This window comes from Cornus florida, unplaced genomic scaffold, assembly GCF_030987335.1.
Source record: "Cornus florida cultivar Cherokee Brave unplaced genomic scaffold, ASM3098733v1 CherokeeBrave_3.0.0_Hap2_Chr07, whole genome shotgun sequence".
NCBI lineage: Eukaryota > Viridiplantae > Streptophyta > Magnoliopsida > Cornales > Cornaceae > Cornus > Cornus florida.
In genome coordinates, this window is record NW_026775577.1 from 13,730,831 (window position 1) to 13,753,006 (window position 22,176).

The following is a 22,176-nucleotide window of genomic DNA, read 5'->3' on the forward strand; positions in this document are numbered from 1 at the left end:
GAGCGCTCTTCTTTCTGACTATATATACATATATAACAAGAGGGTCAACTAAATAAGTTACCAATTAAAATAATAATCCTATTCTACTCGGGATTTATTTAGTTCAATTCTAACTCTTTCCTAATCCAATTCTAATTCTCTTTACACTCCTAAAAACGAAGGAATTAAAACAAAGCCTAGGCTTGCTTGCGTAAGAAAGATATTCCTAATTCTGCTTATTTCAGTTCTGCTAAACCAAATTACAAGGCAGATGGCAAGCATGTATATTGGGCACTCTTCTTGTACATGAGAAGCGTGAGATCAGAGGTGGATCCACCAAGACACCTGCGATCTCACGCCCTTTCTCTCTCTCTCAAATTTTCTCTTTCACACGCAGTCCTACACACCCACACTCTATATATATATATATGTATGATTATATATAATAATACAATACTAAATTATTGATCAGATTGTTAACTTAGGGCTCGGTTTCGATCCATCCATTCATAACTCAAATTATTACTGGAGTCGATAGATCTGCAGGAGGAGCCCAATTAATCTCGAGACTCCCTTATTTAGCAACTGCTCGACACGAAGGTTAGTCATTTTGGAAGCCATTTTGTGTGCATATATCGCAAGTCTGCTAAGTTGTATGCGTAATTGAAGAAACAGTTTCAATGGGAACGATCACATTGCCATTAATTAAGCTTGGATCTTATTGATTCAGTAACTGTTTATTAGTCTCATCTTTGAATTCTAATTTTACAATTAGAGTGATTTTGATTCATCGTTCAAATCATGCATTCAATAGGGAACATATAATTTGCAGCTCATTAAAATGTCACTAAGTTCATTTTAGTAATTTTATGGGTCTATCATCATCAGCGAATCGAATGATTATGCCACAAAGTTTATTTTAGTTATTTTGTGGGGTTCATGGTCAAGAATTTTAACACCCAGAAAATGATAAGACTGCTGATAAACTTATATCCACTTTGTTAAGAAAATGTAAGAAACGATAAGAAAATTTATTTATATATTGTTTCCTTTTTCATTCTGTGGGCAGCCAATTTTTGCAAATGATGAAAAAGGTTAGGTTTTTATTCAGCATATCCCTTTCAACATTCCGCGGCGGCGTAAGACTTTTATTCTTACAACTGTCTATAACTTTTTGTGGGCCTCAATACTTTTCAAATTTCACTCCTCAAATGTCTGTCATGATATCTGAGTGTATGAATTGGGAGTCTATTGATCGAAAGAAGAGCCAACCCAACAATATGTTTTGTAAAATGCAAGTTCTACAAGATGTCAGAATAAGAAACTTTACACTAGGTGTAAGTAGATCCCTCCCTGTACACCTACATATGTATATGTATATTATAAAGAATCCACCATTCAGCTAGGCCCATTTTCTATTTGAATAAATCGAGTCATTATTATTATTATTTTTTTTCATTTTCTCAGTTTTCCCAGCAACCAAATGTTGTGTTGCCAAATCGGTGATGTTGTAACTTTTAAGATGTTACTCACTTCCAGTTTTTGTTAAGTCGTGAATGAAATATCTCAACTCCTAGTGAGGGCTCTTATGTTAATATTATAGTTCATACTGGTCTTTTGGGTTTGCAATGCTTCGTCATAGTAACAACTTCTTTATTTTTGAATGATATTATAGGTTCTTGTTGATGAGAAAATCAGGGTGGTTGCTTACATAAAAGATCACGGTGATCCCAAGGAGTGCAATAATGTCGACAGAGGGAGGGGATAGTAGCGTGATGCTAGAAAATAATGTGGAAGATGCTGTAAAACCTGAGAAACAGTTCATTCGCTTGAACCACGAGAGTTTTGGAAGTGTAGTTAAGGAGAATGGGCTTTATGATGGCGACCCTTATACTAGTGAGACTCATGATCAACTTGTTCAAAATATCGTAGAACTCAATTTCCAGAATGAGTATTTGAAGTCTCAGTTTGAGTTCCTTAAAGAGCTTCGCTCAGAATCTGGTGGGTCTGACCAACAAACAGGAGCAACAGAGAGAGAAGGAGGGGGATGTGAAGATGTGAAAGAGCTCCGTGAAAAGATAGAATCTTTAAGTAGAGAGCTTTTGGAAGAAAAACAAACCCGAGGTGCCGCGGAGGAGGCCATGAAGCATCTTCAAGTTGTATACATCGAGGCAGATGCAAAAGCCCAAGAGCTTTCTGCCAAGCTTTCTGAAGGTCGAATTGTATTCAATTACTGTTTATATTTCAACTTATGTAAATTTGATGATGTTTTTGAATATTTGTTGAGGGAGGTATGATATCAGTGGGCCAAACAGAAAGTTTGGCAAAAGATCTCTTTGATTTTAGATCTCTTTCCAATTATGATTAGATTCGACCTCATGCTTTGAATTCTGACTACTTGCTGATAGTCGTACTCCCATAGGATATTAGATGTATATCCTTAAATTAAACAGTTTTATGAGATTATCTTTTCTAACATTTTGTTTTATCTTTTCTAACATTTTGTTTAAGTTTCTTAGTTTAAATGCATTTTGTGGTTTATATGTGTAGCTCAACAGAAGATGGGTGAAGAAATAAAAGAGCGTGATGAGAAGTACTCTGAACTTGACTCCAAGTTCAATAGGCTTCACAAACGAGCTAAACAGCGTATTCAAGAGACTCAGAAGGTAAATTCTATCTCTGGGTTCGTTTCGTCTGATGTTTGTCACTTTGTGATACTGTTCCGTATGTTCCCAGTTGTAACACACTCTTTGGTTTAGAATGAAATGATACACATTTAATAAATCCTAGTAAACTATAGATTTTACGTAAGTTGGTCTTAAAATCATCACGCTCTTATCCATAATCACAAGGATTTATGAGAGATTGTCACAGATCTGTTTGAGCAAAGAAGACATTTCAAGTGGAAGGTAATAGTTGTTAACAGAGTTATGGGCAGTCCTTTTCATCTTGGGAAGAAGTTAAAAACCCTATTCCTGATTGACATTGTAGGTTAAGTGGAACATATTACTGTCCTGGTTGTTTTGATTTCTCTACGGAATGATGGTGACCATTATCAGGGGAAAGTATATAGAATTAGGTAGTATTGATGACTTGATGTTATCATTTAATGGTCGGTATGATGATCATCATAGGGTGACATATGCTTAACATGCTAATGCCCAATCATGAAAAAGTTCAATTGTGTAATATTATTAAGTGGTACATGATATGTCATGTCTGTTTTGTGTAAAAAAAAAACAAATATTTGAAGTAACAATGTGCCTCTGGACCAAAATGAGAAAGAGAAAATTGTATCATTTTGTGTGCGCATGTTCAGTGAAGAATGGTAATTGTACTCGTCAAGAGGACTGACACTGTCTAAATAGGGCTTGGGATCGAGCAAATGAACAGAACTCTGTATGAACATCTTGGGATCGGCTCGTTTAAAGTTTGGATCAAGCTTGTTCATTGAATAAACAAGCCGGGCTTGAATTCAATTTTTGAGCTGGTTTAGTAAGTGAGCTGATCCAAAACATTGTTACGCTCGACTCGTGTGAGCTCATGAACACCAAGCTTGTGCGGTCTCATATGTGGTCATCAGTCATCACCGCATTCATGAATATAGGCTTGTGTAGTCTTGTATAAGCTCATGAGATAGCATAGACTTGTGTAAGCTTGTATAAGCTCATGAACGAGTTAAAGCGATCTTGAACACGAGCTCAAACAAAACCTGAACACGAATGTAATATCAAGGTTTTTTTTTTGTTTTTTGAAAATTATAATTAAACGAACCAAGCACGAGCTTTTCAAAACAATGACACCGAGCCCGAGCTCAGCTATTTGAGCTAGTCATGATCTCGAACTGAAGTTACTGAACCCATAAACGAACAATCTAAGCCAGGACAGACTGAAGCTCGTCTCGGCCCAGTTCATTTGTAGCCCTATGTCCAAATAGAGGAGGTTGCTAGGATGAGCAGAAGACCAAAAGGAGATGGGTTAATTAGTTGAGGTAGTAAGCAAAGGCATAGTGCACATAGTTTAGTCTAAACTATGGCCTTGGATAAAGTGGAATGGTGAAATGTGAGGTAGTTGAGAAAAGGTTTACTTGTGTTGAATTGGTCATGGATCATTTGAGCTGACATGGCTAACTGATGTCTAGGTCCATCTATGATGTATGTGGCCTGTCAAGCTATGTACCTTTTGTCATTTCAATTTTTTGACCCCTTGTTTACAGTGATTATCAACTGGTTTGTGTCGTTAACTGGGTCTGTTGATGTGATTATGCATTGACATGCACAACTAATGAGTGGAAAGAGAAGACTAGTTAATGTTGTTTCTCCACGTCTTATGAAGAGAAGTTACTGCACTGGACATTGTGCAAACTGAGGGCAAGGAAAGACCATAAAGGACACAAGTAAATTGGTTAAGGCAGTAAGAAGAGACACAATGCAAGGTTTTTCTCCAATGCCATGGAGAAATAGTTCTGACAAGGTTTAGTTGAGTTGAATTTGGTCATTCAGCATTGTGTTTAACATGGTTAAATGACATGAGTAGGTTTGTGTATGCTGTGGGGCCTGGTGTAATCTCAATTTTCTAACTTAAAGTTATTCTGAATCAGTTCAAGTTGTGAACTAGATTATTTTATGTCAACAATGTATTCACATGCATGACCAGTGAGTGAAAAGGATTGGACTTTAAACACAAAAAAAAAAAAAGGACTTGAATCCAGTGTGATTATGGCATGGACAAAATTAAGGCCAAATTGAACTCATTAAACATTGTGCTGCTTTCCAGTTGCGTTGATTGATGCATAAAAAAATTCCACTCTTACGTAATGTCAGCTTACAATCTGTTTCTATTAATAATCTTGGTGGTATAATAACTAATTTTCGTATTCTTCATGTGATCTATATAGTTATATTCTCTCTTCTTGTGGGTATTATACTATAAATGTCAATTAACCCCTCTTACTAAATGAAGACATTTCAAATGCATATTTAGAGTCAAAGAATGCTTCTATCACTAGAAAATTTTTATTGTGTTAGTAAGCTTTTAGAGCAAAAAGAATTTTGGGTGCGAAAGGGGAGTTATTTATTATTTCATGAATTTGAGTGTTAACGTACCATTATTTGTGGATGTATTCAAGTTTGGAGTGTGTTCCATTCTGTTTTCTCTAAGTTCACATCAGTTCTGATGTTTGAGGAAATTATATTTGTCTAATAAGATCAGTTTTGCTTTTTATTGAATCTGCATTAATTTGTTAAAGATTAAGAAAAATGCTTCTGTTTGCTTGTTTATCTGTTTTTTCTTTAAGATCAAATTGTTGTTTGGAGGTTGTCAATTCCAGGAAAAAGATGATCTTGCGGCTCAGTTTCGTGACGTGAGTGAAAAAGCCAGCCAAGCATCATCCCAACTGTCAGCATTGAAGCAAGAGCTGGAGCGCACACGGCAACAAGCAAATGAAGCCATTAAAGCAACAGATATGGAGAGGCAGCAATTACGGATTGCAAACAACAAGTACGTACAATACCAAATAACTGCATATTTATTTTGTACAGGGATGGAGAAACTGTATTCATCATTCAGTTCTTTTTTATTATATTATTTATGGAACCCAATTTTTTGAATAACACCAGTTCATGTTGATTTGCATACCAACAAACCCTACCAACCTTTCTATAGTATTTTCTCTTGTAAAAATAAAACATAATACACTGGATTTAACTCTGTGTGCATGTGTTTGGGTTTGTTTTGTCTTGTGTTCTTATAAAATATCTTTTGTTAAGAATATCCTTTTCAAGTGCAATAAAGAATCAAATTTTGCATTGTATGAATATTTTCAAGTGTCCCTTTATAAGAAATTAATGGGTAGATTTCATACTAAATATGTTGAGGAAACAAAAAATAATGCATTATCTGTTGAATATCACAAGTCATCATTCATCAACATCTTGCTACATGCTGATAGGTCAGTCAATTATTTTTTTTTTCTTTCTAGAATTTGACAATTTCCATCCGTTGTTTCTTGATTTATAGTATTATAGGTCTTTTTTCTTAATTATTGTTAAATTAACTGATATCCAGGCTTCGAGACAACATTGAAGAATTACGGCGATCTTTGGAACCCAAAGAGAATGCTCTCGAGGCATTGCAGCAGTCACTTTTAGAGAAAGAGCAGGTATAAATTCTCTGGGTTGCGCTCCCCTTTCGAGTTCTTTTCTATGAAATCTTTACTTATAAAAAATAAATAAATAATTCCAAAAGCTCGGTTTGCTCTTCCAATCTACCTGACAAAAACTATAATTCCTGATTATCCCTTGGGATTATTAAGGAGAACCTAATCATCTTGTTTTCCAAGCACTGCTTATGCAATGTTGAGAGATCCTTTTGCATGTGTTATGCAGGAATGCATACTGGAGAAACATGTCAGTTTTTGTTTGCATCTATATGTCAAGAACTTTTATTCTAGTAAGACGACAAACTGCTAAAAGCTGAAAATAAAAACGAAGTTTCTGAACTGCTTCTATATAGTAGGATATGCGATGTTCTTTTATTCATGTGGGTGCTCACCTCATTGGTCAATAAACTGGAGTATTCTTGGTTTCACGTATAATCTACTGGTTTAGTAATTGAATTACCTAACTTCGAGTGTAACTTTCATCATTGTTCAGTTGTTTGCCTAACACTGTTGATTTTTTATGTCATGCTAAGAAATCCAATAATTTATTAGATGCTCTTGTTAAACTCATTCTTCCCTTGCAGTGTGTAGATGTTAATGTTCTAGACATTTGGAAGAACTCCATTATTTGTGGTTCATCATTTAAACTTTTGAACCATCTTATTAATGTTAATCGTACTTGGGGATATTATTTTGGAACAATTAGTCTGATAAGACATTAGTACATTACTGGAAGAGTCCATGGGTTGCCAATCAAATGTTATTAGGAGTGAATTTGTCTGTATATTGTATGCAAAATCTAACTGTTTTGACAAATCTTCATTACAATCATTTTTTATTTTTTATTTTTTATTTTTGATGCTGGAAAAAGGTGGTACTCAACTCAAAAAGACCTTCTCCCAACCATTTGGGATGCAGGAAAAAGTGATGTTGAAACTTGATAAAGTCAGTTTATGTTTGTGTGAGCCTGAACTTTGATCAATGTATTGGAGTGACTAGTGAGACAAAAGTACTGCTACTTTTTTTTTTTTTTTTTTAATTATTATTTTTATTCCAAAAATTATATATGTACAGTTCCATATCTGTATGTTAACTTGCATATCGACAGATGCTAGAAGACATGCGAGGTTTCCTTCAAGCAGCAGAAGAAAAAAAGCAAGCCTCAATATCTGAGGTCTCTGCCAAACACCAGAAGGTAATAATGCATGCAGATGCATTATGTAAGAAGTTCTGCTATTTCTTGCTGTATGTTTTGTGAATGAATTGTGCCTTAGATTTTTTTTACTCTCTTATTTCTTACTCAGCAAATAGAGAGTTTGGAATCCCAACTTGCTGATGCATTAACAGATAGAAGCAAAGCAACCGAAACGATTTCCTCTCTGCAGGTAAGAACAGACTATTTAAGGCTCTTTTTTTACATGATGCATTTCAGGAGCAGCAGCATAATTTACCGTGTTTCTTGTGTCCATGAACTTCTTGCTCAACAAGTTATGTTGTATATCCTTTGGTCTGCATTACATGTTTTTATGTCAGTGATATAGTTTTGTAGCTGACACTTGTTCGAGATGGTGAGTTGAACGTAAGTGTTAATATATGTTTTTCAGGGGATGATTGCTGAGAAAGAGTCTAAGATTGCGGAGATGGATGCAGCTTCAAGTGGCGAAGCAGCACGACTTAAAGCTGCAGTGGAAACGGTAAAAGGAGAGCTGAATCACATGAAACACGAGCATGTATGTTAATGTTCTTACTTCCCCAATTTTCTTTTTCCCCTGATTTCTTATAAGCTATGTATAACTGATTAGTGTTGTTGATTTTAATTTGTCACGGTGGTACTCAGTTACATACCAGTATGATGACACAGCTCAGATAAATTGATTTTGAACTTGTCTTAACCTTGTTTATTTAGAGGGACAATCATATGTGAAATCTCTGCAACTCTGTTATGCTATGTTACCTGGACTCGCCTGAACCGGCGAGGGTGTGATGACACGACACGGACACTGGATACGAGTCGGACTCCTCATTTGTCTACTGGACACGGCTGCCATTGATGGTGGTGCTAGAAAGCTGGTTCAAAAAACGAAAGGGGTTGGCTGCCATTGACGATGGTGTTGGTTCTTCAAAGGTTGAAGATGTGTCTTGGCAAGCGTGCTTCAGATCTTTCCCGTGATACATTTTTAATTTTACGGCTAAGATGAAGCTATCTCTTAATGCTTTTTCTTTTTTTATGGCAAATAGGACGCCACTTGTCCATGACAGACATAACCTTTTATTTATTTATTTATATTTTTCTTAGTTGGTATTCACACACACATGCCTCCATTGAGGCTTGAAACCCTGACCTTCCTTTGGGAAGTAAGGATTCTGATACCGCTAGGCCACTGGCCCGTTGGTTAGACATAACCTTTTAGTTAATGGGATACAGCTGTATGTAATGGGTTACAGCTGTAAGCTAATTAATTACTGCTCTAACTAATAAAAAGTAATAGTATATTTTTACTTACAAAAATACAATACTCATTAGTTATGGCGGTTACTTTTCTTAAACAAATTTTAAAAAAATATAAAAAAGAGGTAAAAATACAATACTCATTAGTTATGGCATGAAAGCTGGTCAATATTTATTTTTTATTCACCTTCCGAAAAAAAAAATATATATTTATATTTATTAGAAAATTGATGCTCGTACATTAAAAATTTATACTATTTTCATTTATAGAAGTGTCCAAGTACCCGTGTCTAGATATTGGACACTTTTTAGCCGAGTCCCCGTGTCTCTATATTTGATGAATTGACGAATCCGACCTCTAGACACACACCCGTGTCCCACACCCGTACCCGAGTCCGGATAACACAGTTGTTATGGAGACAAGAGTTGGCTTTTTTGAAGTTTCTTTTGGGTAAAAGGGGTTACCTGTTTGCTAAATAAGAATGTGTCCATTGTTTAGTTAAATTTACCATGAATGTAAGTTCTTTACTTCCATTTTCCAATTTTTTTAAATCCAATATGGACTATTTCCAAAATGGTTTCATTCAGATCTATCTGAATATTAGTCAAATGAAAAGTAATACTTTCCATTCGATGCTATTTGTAAAAATTTCTTGGAGGTCGTTGCCAATTTTTTCTCTTAGACTGGAAACTAGAATTAGTGCGCCCTCACTAGTTACTACCTTGTTTATTAGATTATGACTGAACTTTAGGGCTTTAATGCTGGCACTTCTGTGTACTAGACTGATTTAGGAAGCATATTCTTTTGTAAGTAGACGAGATCTTCCCTTCAAAGAAAGGGGTGTTTTATCCTCCTCTAAAGATGCATTTTGGCATGCTTAGGTTGTGCCTTTTGGAACACATGTTTGATGGTATGTGTATGCATTTCATATTTTTGACAATTTTAGGTTTAAATGATGTAGCCTCACATTGTTTATTACCTTACAATTGCCTATTTCTTTAGCTAGTTTTATATAATTTTTGAATATTATTTCCATAAAGTTTGTAAATTCATTCAGGAGAAAGAAAGGGAGATTTGGGAAGTTAACTCACAGGCACTGAAAACGAAGCTGGAGGTTGCTGAGAGTAACTGCATGCGTACTGAAATTGAAGCAGCTAAAATGAGAAGTATTTTTCCATCCCTCACTGAACTTTTAATTGATGGCTCGTACGTGTTGATTGAGCCTTCATTCATTTTTTTATTGCGCAGGTCAGCTGGAATTAGAATTATCTGTGCAAACTCAGCTGCTAAGTACACGAGATGCTGAACTAGTGGCTGCAAAAGAGGAGGTATTAGATCATCTTCAGTTCCCTGCTCTCTTCAACTCAAAAATGGAGGAAACACATTGAATATCAATCTTTCCCTCTAATGACTATTACAGGGTTTTAATCGTCTTTTTATTTTGGCTAAGCATTTGTTTTTCCTTGATTTGAAAGTTAGCTTATATATCCTGATTTTCAAAAGATATTTTACTACATCCTCTGCATCTGGAGTCAGAACTAGGTGATATGATGGTTACTGAAAAGCCAGAAGTATGATTGTGCCCCCATTTTTAACTAACGAGCTCAATCTCTCAGGCATCAGGCCAGAAAATTGCATAGATTAAAGCATATGGGCAGACGGACCTTAGTGTTGCTTTCATAGATGCGGAATAAGCATTTTGATAGGTTGTAGACTGGGATGCTTGCAGTTGACACTCAGACATCACCTTTCCTAGGTTACTTTTATTGTATATTGCTGAAAGCATTATTTTTCCATATCTAGTTTCATTGTTAGTATACCCATGGCTGACTGAGAAGTAGTTCATTGTATCTGGCTATAGTCAACGTAAGAAAATGTAGGATGGAAATTGTGTGCACTATTTTGAGTATCAATTATCATGTTTTCTGTATATCTTAATTTGTATCAGAATGATTTGATCTGTTAGATTCTCATTAATGACGACTATTTGAAGTATTTCATGTTTATTATCCTTATTTGTTATACTATATTTTCTTGTGTCTTTCCTTATCTCTATGGTCTTTTGGTCTTCCACACCAAGCACTTTGTTATGTATAGTAGTAAGTTGTTTGTAATCTTTCACCAAAACTATTTCTTTAATTGTTTCTGCTGTATGGTTTTACTTCAGTCCAGACTTTAAGGGGTCCACAAAAGTTTGAGGATTAGTGAATGGTTATTTAGCGTTGTTTGGAGATTGAGACTTGGGATCAAGCTGTAAAAATGGGTGCACTCTAGGCTATATATGAGCCCTGGAAATTAAATGACGGGATTGGCCTACATTCAGTTTGAACAATTCCCAAGGGATGGGCCTTTAGATGAGAATGACCCCTCATAACTACCCTCTGTTGTAGAGAAAAGGATCCGCTAAGGCAGACATAATGGTGTTATAATAAACTCAATTCACCTCACCAAAGCCGCCGTTTAACTCTCCAGATAGTCAACAATAAAATTGATAGTTCTGTCTGGTAGTTTTATTATGTTCGGCAGACCTGAGGCCACTGCCCCGTTTCCCATGGTCAGTAGCCAGCAGCACACGACGCTGAACCATAGACTGATGGTGCTCAACTGCCAAGCACCATCTTTGCTTTCTGTATTCTTAATCAGATATCTGTCTGTCTTAATATCCGTTGCTTCTTCTTATATGGTATCTCAATCGACTCCAAAATCTGACACTCTTGGCAACACAATTAATGGATATATTCTGTGATGTAATGATGCATGATCTAGGGATTCAACGTTCAATTCGCCTGGATGTACAGGTAATTTTGTTGGCTGCATTCATGGTAGTCTATTATTTTTTATTTTAGGAAAATGATTTTAATGGTTAAAAATCTTCTTTCACAGGCATTTTAAGACAGGGATCCTTCTTGCTTGTCATATTGCTCGGCTCTTTTATACCTTAAGGTACTTGTTCTTTATTGTAATTAATTTTTTTCCTTATAAATAACTTTTTGAAATGTAATGTAGAATCCTCTTTGATTACTTATTTGTTTGTGTCATTTTATTGGTTGTGTTAATGGCAGTGTTCCAATGTCAAAATTGGTTAACCAGTCATTTTCTCTCTCTAAACACAACAAATACACAAATATTTAATTCATACAGTTTCAGCATTCATTTGCATAGAACGTTATTCTTTTCTTTTCTTTTCTTTCTTCTTCTTTTTTTATTTTTATTTTTATTTTTTATTTTTACAAAAAAAATGAAGAACGATATTTCTTCTTGTTCATACTTTCATAAGGTATATGTTAATTGGTGGTGGTTGTTTGATTTACCCTTAAGACTAGCAAAGTTCTTTTGTTTTTGTTTATTTAGACTTGAAACATTGAAGGCATCTAGTAGTAACGGATTAATGGCTTTTGTAGGGTTACCATTCTATTCAAACATATCGCATAGCACATGCTTTGTGGAACCAAGGACGCAAAGTGTTGGCCTTGGCACTACAAAGTCGAATTAGTGAGGTAGTTTTTGACCTTTATAATATTCGATATACATTAGTGCAACTCGGTGACTGGTGCCTTCTCAATTACTTCATCTAATGCAGCTACCTTTGAATTATCTAGGTTTTTGGAGTTGACATACATCCGGGTATATTACACTTCCTTTCTTCTTCATACTCTTTGGGTTTGTAATCCTGTCATTGAGATTTGTTAGAAATAAAATGCCATTCTTTTCATATTAAAGATTGTCAACATGGTGGAAACTTATGTTAGAAACAGCTCAAACAAACTTTTAAATTTTTTAGATGACATATTTTTGTGATTTTAAACAGAACTATGTTGATGAAGTCAGTACAAAGAAATGGAAAAGGTATTTGGGCATACTTTCAAAATATTTAGGACTTGTGTCCGCGTGTCCGCGTACAATAATGCTACCATAGACTAAAACTTTGTTTTTTTTTTTTTGTTTTCCCTCTATTTAAGTTTTTGTATCATGTAAAATATTGAAAATCTTCTAGCCAATATATCATTCTTGATTTTATTTATTTACTCTATATTTTTAACATATTTGTTGTTTTAATGCAGCTGCAAGAATTGGAGAGGGAATACTATTAGATCATGGGACAGGTGTAGTTATTGGTGAAACAGCTGTTATAGGAAATAGAGTTTCTCTAATGCAGGTAAGCCAAATCTTCCTTTATTTTGCCATTATTTGATGGATGATTGACAGATTGGTAAATTGATATAAAATCATTCACTTAATGTATTCATATTCATTAAAATGCATTTTTAAACCTGGAAGACAAGAAAAAAACAATTACATTCAACTATTTCTTTAACAAGAGTCTTAAAGATGAATATCATGTGCATTTGCACAGAGTTGATAACTGGACCATTTAGATGAAAACCAGATCATTGTTTGATGAAGCTATAATTGTGGAGATTTTCACATTTAAGCATGGGTGAAGGTTTTTCAAGTTTGCAATTTTGTGCTAGGTCATAAACATTGTCCTAGGTAGAGCAGTGGTAAAACAGGATTTGTGAATTTGACTCGGGTCATTGACGTGCTGTTATGGACCTTGTTTTGTACTTGTATCATCTTCGTATTCTTTTTGTTGATTTACCTCTCTCTCTCTCTCAATTCTTCTTGTTTTTCTCCAAACGGTGCATTTGTTTAACTCCATGTCCTTCCTTTCAATTGAAAACATGAATTTGTGTAAATGTATGTATAAACTATAACCTCAAATTGAAATTGAAATTATATCATATCTTCATTGAACATGTTTTCTGATATTTTTTTTCCTGAAAGTTAACATGTTTTATAATATTGCAATTCGGTAATGTCAGATAACAGATTGAATATCTATAAGATGATTCTCTTTTAGAATAATTTTGATCATCACAAAAATGTTTGGCAGGGTGTAACTTTAAGGGGAACTGGAAAAGAAATTGGTGATCGTCATCCAAAAGTAGGTCAAGGTGCATTGATTGGAGCTAGTGCTACTATACTTGGGAATATAAAAATAGGTGAAGGAGCAATGATAGCTGCTGGTTCCCTTGTGTTAAAGAATATTCCTCCACACAGGTAGAACATGATGTATTCAGCTTATCAATGAAAAATGCTTTTGCTATCTGAGATCAGTAAGAAATTAGTTTTCATATTGATAATATTTTTATTTTACCTTTTATTATTTGAAGCATGGTGGCAGGGATACCAGCAAAGGTGATTGGATATGTAAATGAGCAAGATCCATCTCTAACAATGAAGCATGGTATGCGTATATACATAATGATCCCATCCCTCTTTAGAGTTGTGATTCCTTGTTCCCTTAGGTTGAAAAGTAGGAGACTATGTTCGTGCAGTGGGGAAAAGGCACTTCTTTTTGGATGATGGCTATATTATCATGAATAATTAAAAGCCCATGCCTTTTCACTTCTTTGGGACAAATACGTTATTTTCTAAATCTAGAGAGTCGATCAGCTAGAAGCGGTGGGAGTAATGCCAAAGAGACATGAATGGATCCTTTATCTAAGGATTACATTGGCTATATTAAAATATGGCTGAACAATAAAAATAAAGGATTTGCTAGCTATTTTTAAATTCTAATTAGCTCTTCATCACGGTATTGAAACCCTAAGTAAAATGATGGCATATGTCTAATTATGTTTTACGATAATATGTCAACTGTTGGCAAAGAAGCATTCTTGGTGAACCCGTATGGATTTGGTCTACCAAAAGCATGCATGTTTGACATGCAACTGTTATCACCTAGCTCTTGCAATATTAGAACTCTGTCTAAATGAAAGGTTGATTCGTGTTTCTTCCTTGTCATGTTTTTTATTTGATTATGCAGATGCTAGCAAAGAATTCTTTGAACATGTAGCTGTTACTTCCACGGAGGGGAGATCTACGGGTAAGTTGACTTAAAAGTTATTTGATCCACTTGGATATATGACATTTTCTTGAGAAAAAAATTACTAAAAAAGAAAAAAAAAAAAAGAAAAGAAAAGAAAAAGAAATTACTTAGTAGTGGTCCTGCCTACACAAGGTGCTAGGATGGAAAGATCGGAGACATCCTTAATATTTTCCTAACCAGAAAATCTCTAGATGTTACAAAATCAGCTCAGTTTGATTTTCGCTTGTCATCCCTTTTTCTCCTACGGGTAAGTTGACTTAAAAGTTATTTGATCCACTTGGATATATAACATTTTCTTGAGAAAAAAATTACTAAAAAAGAAAAAAAAGAAAAGAAAAGAAAAAGAAATTACTTAGTAGTGGTCCTGCCTACACAAGGTGCTAGGATGGAAAGATCGGAGACATCCTTAATATTTTCCTAACCAGAAAATCTCTAGATGTTACAAAATCAGCTCAGTTTGATTTTCACTTGTCATCCCTTTTTTTCCTTAGACTCTACAAATTTTCATGAAGAAAAGCCTTAGTGGTTGTGGCCACCTCGTGGGTGGGTGCGAGGCTACGGGTGCACAATCTCACATCGTCTGGGTGTGGAAGGGGAAAGTGCTATACATGTAGGATTGGTACACTCTTTGAGGCCTTTTGGGGGCAAAACTCAAGAACAAAATCGTGCGGGTTCGGGCCCAAAACGGACAATATCATACCATGTGGTGGAGTGGGTCGTTACAAATGATATCAAATCCTGACCCAGCCGGAAGTGTGGCCAATGAGGACGTTAAGCCCCTTGTGGGTGGGTGCGAGAAGTTGGCAGGCTACGGGGTACACAATCGATCCCACATCGCCTGGGTGTGGAAAGGGAAAGTGCTATATATGTACGATTGGTGCACTGTACCTAGTATGGTATGAGGCCTTTTGGGGTAAAACCTAAAAACAAAACCGTGCGGACTTGGGCCCAAAGCGGATAATATCATACCACGTAGTAGAGTGGGTCGTTTCAGTAGTGGTTTGATACATTCCATATTTGTGTTCTAATTAAAGTTATTATGCAATAAATAATATGAAAATGACTAGAGGGAGAGGCAAGTGATTTTCCAATCACACAAGACTCACATTAGGCTAATTCCCCAACTTTTTGTGTTGGTTGTGAATCATTTAATTAAAATCATTGATTTATGTGAAGGTCCTCAACTCCCAATGATGTTTGTTGACAGCAATAGAGTACCATCTGAAATTTTTTGCAAAGTTTTCAGAGATCTCCCTCCTCATTCTTCTTTTCTCAACTCTTCAAATTTTTTTTCCATCCTCTTCTTTCTTTCTCATCTCATACTCTTTTGTTTCTTATTTCCTTATTATGCTTATCATCTCCTTCTTTCTTGTCCTGCATCAAGTACCTTACTTTTGATTTATTGACATTTTTCATTGGAACTTTATGTCGATTAAAAAGTTCCCTATTAGCTTGCTTGGTAATTAATTTAGGTAGTTTTTCCAAAGATCTGGAATCAGATTTAGGGATGATGATAGGATTGCCCTCAATTTTAGATCCTAGACATTTGATCAAAACTAAAAGAAGAAAAGGTGTCCTACCGTTCCATGAAACTGTCAATAGGCATCATAGAGAGATTTTTTTGGAAGAGATGTAAGGTTTCATGAGAGATTCTTTGTTCTCGATTTAAACAATTACATATATGAGATAAATGTCAGATAAATTTGCTTTTATATGCTGTCTCTAGATGGAATCTTAATTGGTCATGTTATCTCGTTTTTATTGAACCTCCCTTCCTAGCATGTCTGCTGCAATTTTTTTTATTTATGTTCCTATTTATCCTTTTAGTTTCTAATGGATTCTCAAGGCTTAGAGCTTATTTATCTATCTCATGGAGTCGTCGTGTATTATTTCCAGGTGCACTCTGTTTGGAAAAAGACAACGGGAACACCAGAGAGATGAATGGGCATGATCTCCCTTGCTAATGGGTTTCTCCATTCACTGTAATGGACGAAAATGATGTCATATTATCATGTCAAATGCAAAATTGCCAAAGAAAGATAAAATTGCAGTTAGTCGAGATTTCATCGGTCCATTTGATCATTTACAGTCTTTCATTGTAATTTATGCTGAAATGTTGTAGTTCTGGCACCAGTTATGCAAATCTCGCAGAGCATGGTTCCTTCTTGAGCGTGACAAAAATCCTCAGAGAAACAGTTATGTTAAAGCAATATATGAATAAAAACCAGTTGATGGATCCTAGAGTTGACTCCATTGTCTTGATTCTTTAAGTTGAGAGATGTAAATTTTGGAGCTTGGAGCTCACATGTTGATGGTAAAGTAATGTAATGCTAACATATTTGGGATTGTATCTTCTTGAGTTTTAACATTGTCTTCATCTTTGGTATCCCACGTCTCTATATGTGTGAACCCATTGCATTAGTTTCTAATACTTCTATGTTCTTATCTTCAGATTTAGGGTACATGGTTTATGTGTAATGATTCCAACTCGCTCAACCTGAATATCCCATTGGGTGAAGAAGAGGAAAAAAGAAAAACTGAATATCCTGCCAAATCTATTGGCTCAGTTGAGTTGACGGGTTTACGGGTCAACCTAAGCTTAACCTTAGTATAAAACTTAGAAAAAATTATTAGATGGTTCGTGACCGTAAAGTCTAGGTGGATAACAAGTTGCCGTGTAATCAAAAAAAAAAAAATTGAAGAAGGCAACTTGTCACTGAATAGCAAGTTGCCACATTTGGTTATGTGGCAACTCGTTATTGATTGGGACCACATGGTCCGGGATGGGACCATTTAATATTTTTTTAGAAAACCTTTTTGGGAAATTTGAATTAGACTTTTATCCGTTTAAGTTACTTGGCTTGGTGGTTCTACTCGAGTGAAAAGGGACAAGTCCTTAAGGTGCTCTCCACGATCCCACCCTACGGTCTTCCGTTCGATTCTCCCTCCCCCTAACCTCCTATCTACTAACCCTCTAAAAAAAAACAGAGAAGGGTTTTAGGTTAATACATGCCGGGTTTGAGTTGGCTTCATTGATACCCTAGTCCATCCTTACCCTACCCCAGTCAAAGAAAGTCTTACATGATTTTTTTTTCTTCGTGAAAATGAAATATTATACCCATCAAGAGAGCTGCAATCAGAGAATGATACCGCAATATAATCATATATGTGTCATATTTTATATGTCATATATTCTTTATGTGTTTCATATTGTAAATGTGAATTCAGTTTAAAATTCAGATAATGTGAAGAGTGTTCAGTATTGCAAACTTTTCAATACTATTATAGAGGGAGGTTTTCAATAATATTAATTCAAAATTTAATAGGGAGAAAAATGAGGAAGGAGAGAGTAGATTGAGAGGAAACGGAGGAAGGAAAAGAAATAAATAAGAACTCTCCATTCCGCCTTCACAAATTGCGTTGTAAATGAACTTCACAAATTACCAATGACTTTGAACTCGGCTCAGTTAAGATTTGTTTATTAAGCAAATGAGCCAAGGTCAAGCTCGAGCAGTAAATGAGTTGATTTTGAACAATATTGGACTCGTGAACATGATTACGGTTTTATAACCTCGTTTACGTTCATGGTCAAACTAAAATCATATTGAGCAAGAGCTCATTTTTTAAATTTAATTTTATATTATTAAACAAGAGTAGCCCTAATTGAGCCTATAAATGAAGAAGAGAACTCAAGCTCGGCTCAGCTTTACTCAATTCATTTGCAGCCCTATGCACAATTGGGTTTATGTGCTGATGTCTCACAGCCCAGTTGGACAAGAGCCTCCTTGAAAATATATATATATATATATACACACACACAATTGGGTTCACATTTTTAACTTTAATTTTTATTTCATTTTTGGAGTGACAATTAAAAAAAAAAAAATTTGAAGATCAATTACGGTCTCCTTTATTTTATTTTATCAGCACTCTCCTTTTCGCAGTACTGAACTTTAACAATAGATGGGAGTCGTATTATAAATATTGTTTTATATAAAGTTGACAAACATATAATAACCTAAAAAAAAAATTAACATTCCAAAAAACAGCCCCATGCGTGTGGTTTAATCTCTCTCTCTCTCAATGTTTATATGAACAATATACATTTACATAAATATTTTATTTCTTAAGTTCTATTTATTCCATATTTTGTGATGTTTAGCTATTAACAAACTGACTTGATATTGTGGATTTCATCAATCAGCCTTGTTTGGGTGCATGCGTAATTTAGCGTGTTGGATGTTCTTGTTCCTGGCTGTAATACCTTGTCTGGCCTCTTTTTTCCTTATGGTGGTTTTCAGGCAGATGCCGAGAAAAAGCTGGTGGAAAAACTAATCAATCTGGGATACGCTAGGTCAAAATCCAAAGGATGAAAGTAGCTGAAAGCTTAGACTGGTATGCTAAATATGAAAGATACAATTAGTTTGTTTATACTTTATAGTGATTCTGCTGGCACTGTGATACCCACTATAGCCCGGGAAGCTGCAACAAGGAGTTATGGCACCATTGATGGATCATGCTATAGTGTTTTACATTCTGGTACTCCTTTTTCCAATGATCCCGTGCTTTAAAGTCCTGCTCGCGATAAGTACAACTGTTGGTAACAAGGTCTTGTTACATAAACTTTAACTTGTCAATTTTTTTGGGTGTGTGTGTGTCAAAAGTCACTTTCAGAACGCTCGTGGCACCCTGAACATTAGGCATTTGTTTTAAATGCAACTAACTTTGTGCAAACAAAAGAAATCAGCATGATGCACATTAGAACTCACAGTTTTCTAATATATATATATTTTTTATTACTGTATTTATTTACCATTTTGTTTTTTACTTGCTATGATATCATAACTGATACAAAGTATTACTCAGTAAAAAGGAAAATGGGAAACTACTCAATGCTTCTGAACACAGATTAAAAAAAGGACTTTCTAGTCCGTTCTTTAGCTTTCTTCTCTCTGGTGGTTCTATTTACTATGCTGTTTTTGTAGATATATGCATGGATCGGTTGCAACTCAGCCAAATTCGGAAATTTATATGCAGCTCTGCCGGCAAGACCTGTAAGTTGACAATTTCTACATCATGCCGGTCTTCCTATTTTTTCTGCCATTCATTGTTGATTCTTTGGGATAAGATTTTCTATTATTTCAGCAAAAGATTCAATATCTAAAGTTCAATTTTGATAATTTAGAGAGGGAATTATAAATAACTCCATGTGTTGATAATCTTGCCGTACTTGCTTACAAATGTTGAAATCATCTGTCATTGTTATTTTATTAGTCATCATCATCTTATAGTTTAATGGTTATGCACAGAAAAACACAGTTAGTGTTACTTCCATAATTGGGGGAGCTTCTGATAATACAGGATCTGGCATTGCTCGTTGATTAGGTGAATTGTGATATGCATTAATTACTATCACAATATGTTATTTGGGCCCATGGGCTGACATGCAACTGTCCTCACAGTTTTGAAGACTGGTCTAAATGTCATATTGGCTTGCAACATTCCAAAAAACAGCACCATACTTGAGGTTTAATCTATCTCTCTCAATGCGTAAATGAACAATATACATTTACATAAATATTTTTTTTCGTAAGTTCTATTTATTCCATATTTTGTGATGTTTAGCTATTAACAAACTGCCTTGATATTGTGGATTTCATCAATCAGACTTGTTTGGGTGCATGCATAATTTAGCGTGTTGGATGTTCTTGTTCCTGGCTGTAATACATTGTCTGGCCTCTTTTTTCCTTATGGTGGTTTTCAGGCGGATGCCGAGAAAAAGCTGGTGGAAAAACTAATCAATCTGGGATACGCTAGGCCAAAATCCAAAGGATGACCTTAGTAGCTGAAAGCTGAGACTGGTATGCTAAATATGAAAGATACAATTAGTTTGTTTATACTTTATGGTGATTCTGGTGGCACCGTGATACCCACTATAGCCCGGGAAGCTGCAACAAGGAGTTCTGGCACCATTGATGGATCATGCTATAGTGTTTTACATTTTGGTACTCCTTTTTCCAATGATCCTGTGCTTTAAAGTCCTGCTTGCGATAAGTTCAACTGTCGGTAACGAGGTCTTGTTACATAAACTTTTACAAAGTTTAGTCTGTACGTTGGCTACTATATAACTGAACCATTGTAGGATACTGTTGAAGCTCTCTTCCTTCTTACACAGGTCATCAATATACTTGCTCTATATTTAAAGGGTGCAACTGGAATTGTTCGTTTGCTTATGTGCAGTCTTCTTAAGTTGTAGTACTGTGCTTTTTGGTAATGTGCATGTTTTTGGGTTGAAAAGAAAAAGGTCCGTCACCCATTATTAGTCCCACCTATGTGGGTTTCTTATTGGAAGTGTTTCTTTTCTTCTTGGTCATTTTGTGTGTTCCTAGGGTGTAAAGACTTGTCATGGAGAGAGATTCATTGAGGTACCATGTAGCAGCAAATTACAACAATGAACAATCAGCTTGCGGTATGTGTAATTAAAGGCAGAGCGAAAGCCTAAATTATTAAGCGTTTGAATGATTTATCCTCCAGTTATCGTTGTTTGTCTTGAGAATAAGTATTCATTTCCTCCTTTTCGGTGTCAGAGATGTTCATTGTATTATAATTTTCCTGCTTTCGGTGTTGGAGATGTTCCTTGTATGATAAGGTCGAAAGAATAATTAAAAACAAATATAAAGGTTAAAGAAGGCCTTTACTAAACCAGAGATTGAAACAATTAATAAGAACAATGCATTTGCTGATGACTTCACAATTAATAGTGAAACTTCAATAATTGAGTGCATTCACATGTTTTTGAGTGTGTCAGAAAGCTGCCTTAGGTCTCTGCTTCTTTATAAAAGATATGTAGATGCAGTCTAGGAAGCCCAGATACTTCTGTTAGAGTGCCGTGGCGGTATCGGATACTTGGAAACTTTTATAATATGCGGATATGGCTCGGACACGTATTGGATACGGCTAGAAGTATTCTGAATAGTAAATATTTTATTTTCTGGTCAGACACGGTTGAGACACGACATGGATACGGCAATGATACGTTTTGGACACTTTCAGGATGTTGATTTTGTAATTATTTAAAAAAAAAAAAATGAAATTTAATACAATCTAAAATATATTGTGTTAATTAGAAGAACAATATAAAATTTAAAAAAACAAAAATAACACTGTGTCCTGACGATCTCAACTTTCAGAATCTGAGTGAGTGAAGGGGAACTCCTGAAATCGGCTAGTGAATTGTTGGGAGAACTTCTAGAGCCAACAGCGTTACATTTACTGAATTCTTTATTAAATTCAGCTCAAGTGAAACAGGAACACAAGTTCCAAATTCTGGACTGGTTGTTCATTGATGAGAGTGATTTAATGATTATCCCTGGAGGTCAGAATGGTAACTATAGGACTACTTCAATCTATCTTTTAATTGTAATGCTATGCATGGAGCAAGAATATTATTGCTTGGTCGGGTTGCTTTATTTCTTAGTTTTTTGAAAAGTGCTGCTGATCTTGAAGAAGATGTAATACTAGGGATCACTAGAAAGCTTAGATGGCTTTTTAATGTTTTAATCGACGAGGAGGTGTATTCTTCCGTCCTTGCTTTGCGAGTTCCTATATTATATGGTTCTAATAAAACCCCGGAATTAGCTTATGAGCCTATGTTTTCTAACATTCTGCATGCACTGAAAACGTAAGTGATTGTA

At 35.3% G+C, this 22,176-nt stretch overlaps 1 protein-coding gene and 2 pseudogenes across 1 annotated transcript; all 3 read left to right on the forward strand.

Annotated features, from left to right (window-relative positions):
* Positions 1 to 182: 182 nt before the first annotated feature.
* LOC132266465 (protein GRIP-like) lies at positions 183 to 11,261 on the forward strand. Its single transcript, XM_059767341.1, has 11 exons — positions 183 to 579; positions 1,655 to 2,193; positions 2,530 to 2,645; positions 5,309 to 5,478; positions 6,046 to 6,139; positions 7,248 to 7,334; positions 7,444 to 7,524; positions 7,744 to 7,869; positions 9,647 to 9,755; positions 9,838 to 9,917; positions 10,757 to 11,261. The coding sequence occupies exons 2-11, from the start codon at positions 1,725 to 1,727 to the stop codon at positions 10,766 to 10,768; spliced, it is 1,344 nt and encodes a 447-aa protein (XP_059623324.1). The 5' UTR covers positions 183 to 579; positions 1,655 to 1,724; the 3' UTR covers positions 10,769 to 11,261.
* On the forward strand, positions 11,250 to 16,868 carry LOC132316278 (probable serine acetyltransferase 2; annotated as a pseudogene).
* Positions 16,869 to 18,550: 1,682 nt separating this feature from the next.
* Positions 18,551 to 20,694, forward strand: LOC132266467 (uncharacterized; annotated as a pseudogene).
* The last annotated feature ends 1,482 nt before the right edge of the window (positions 20,695 to 22,176 follow it).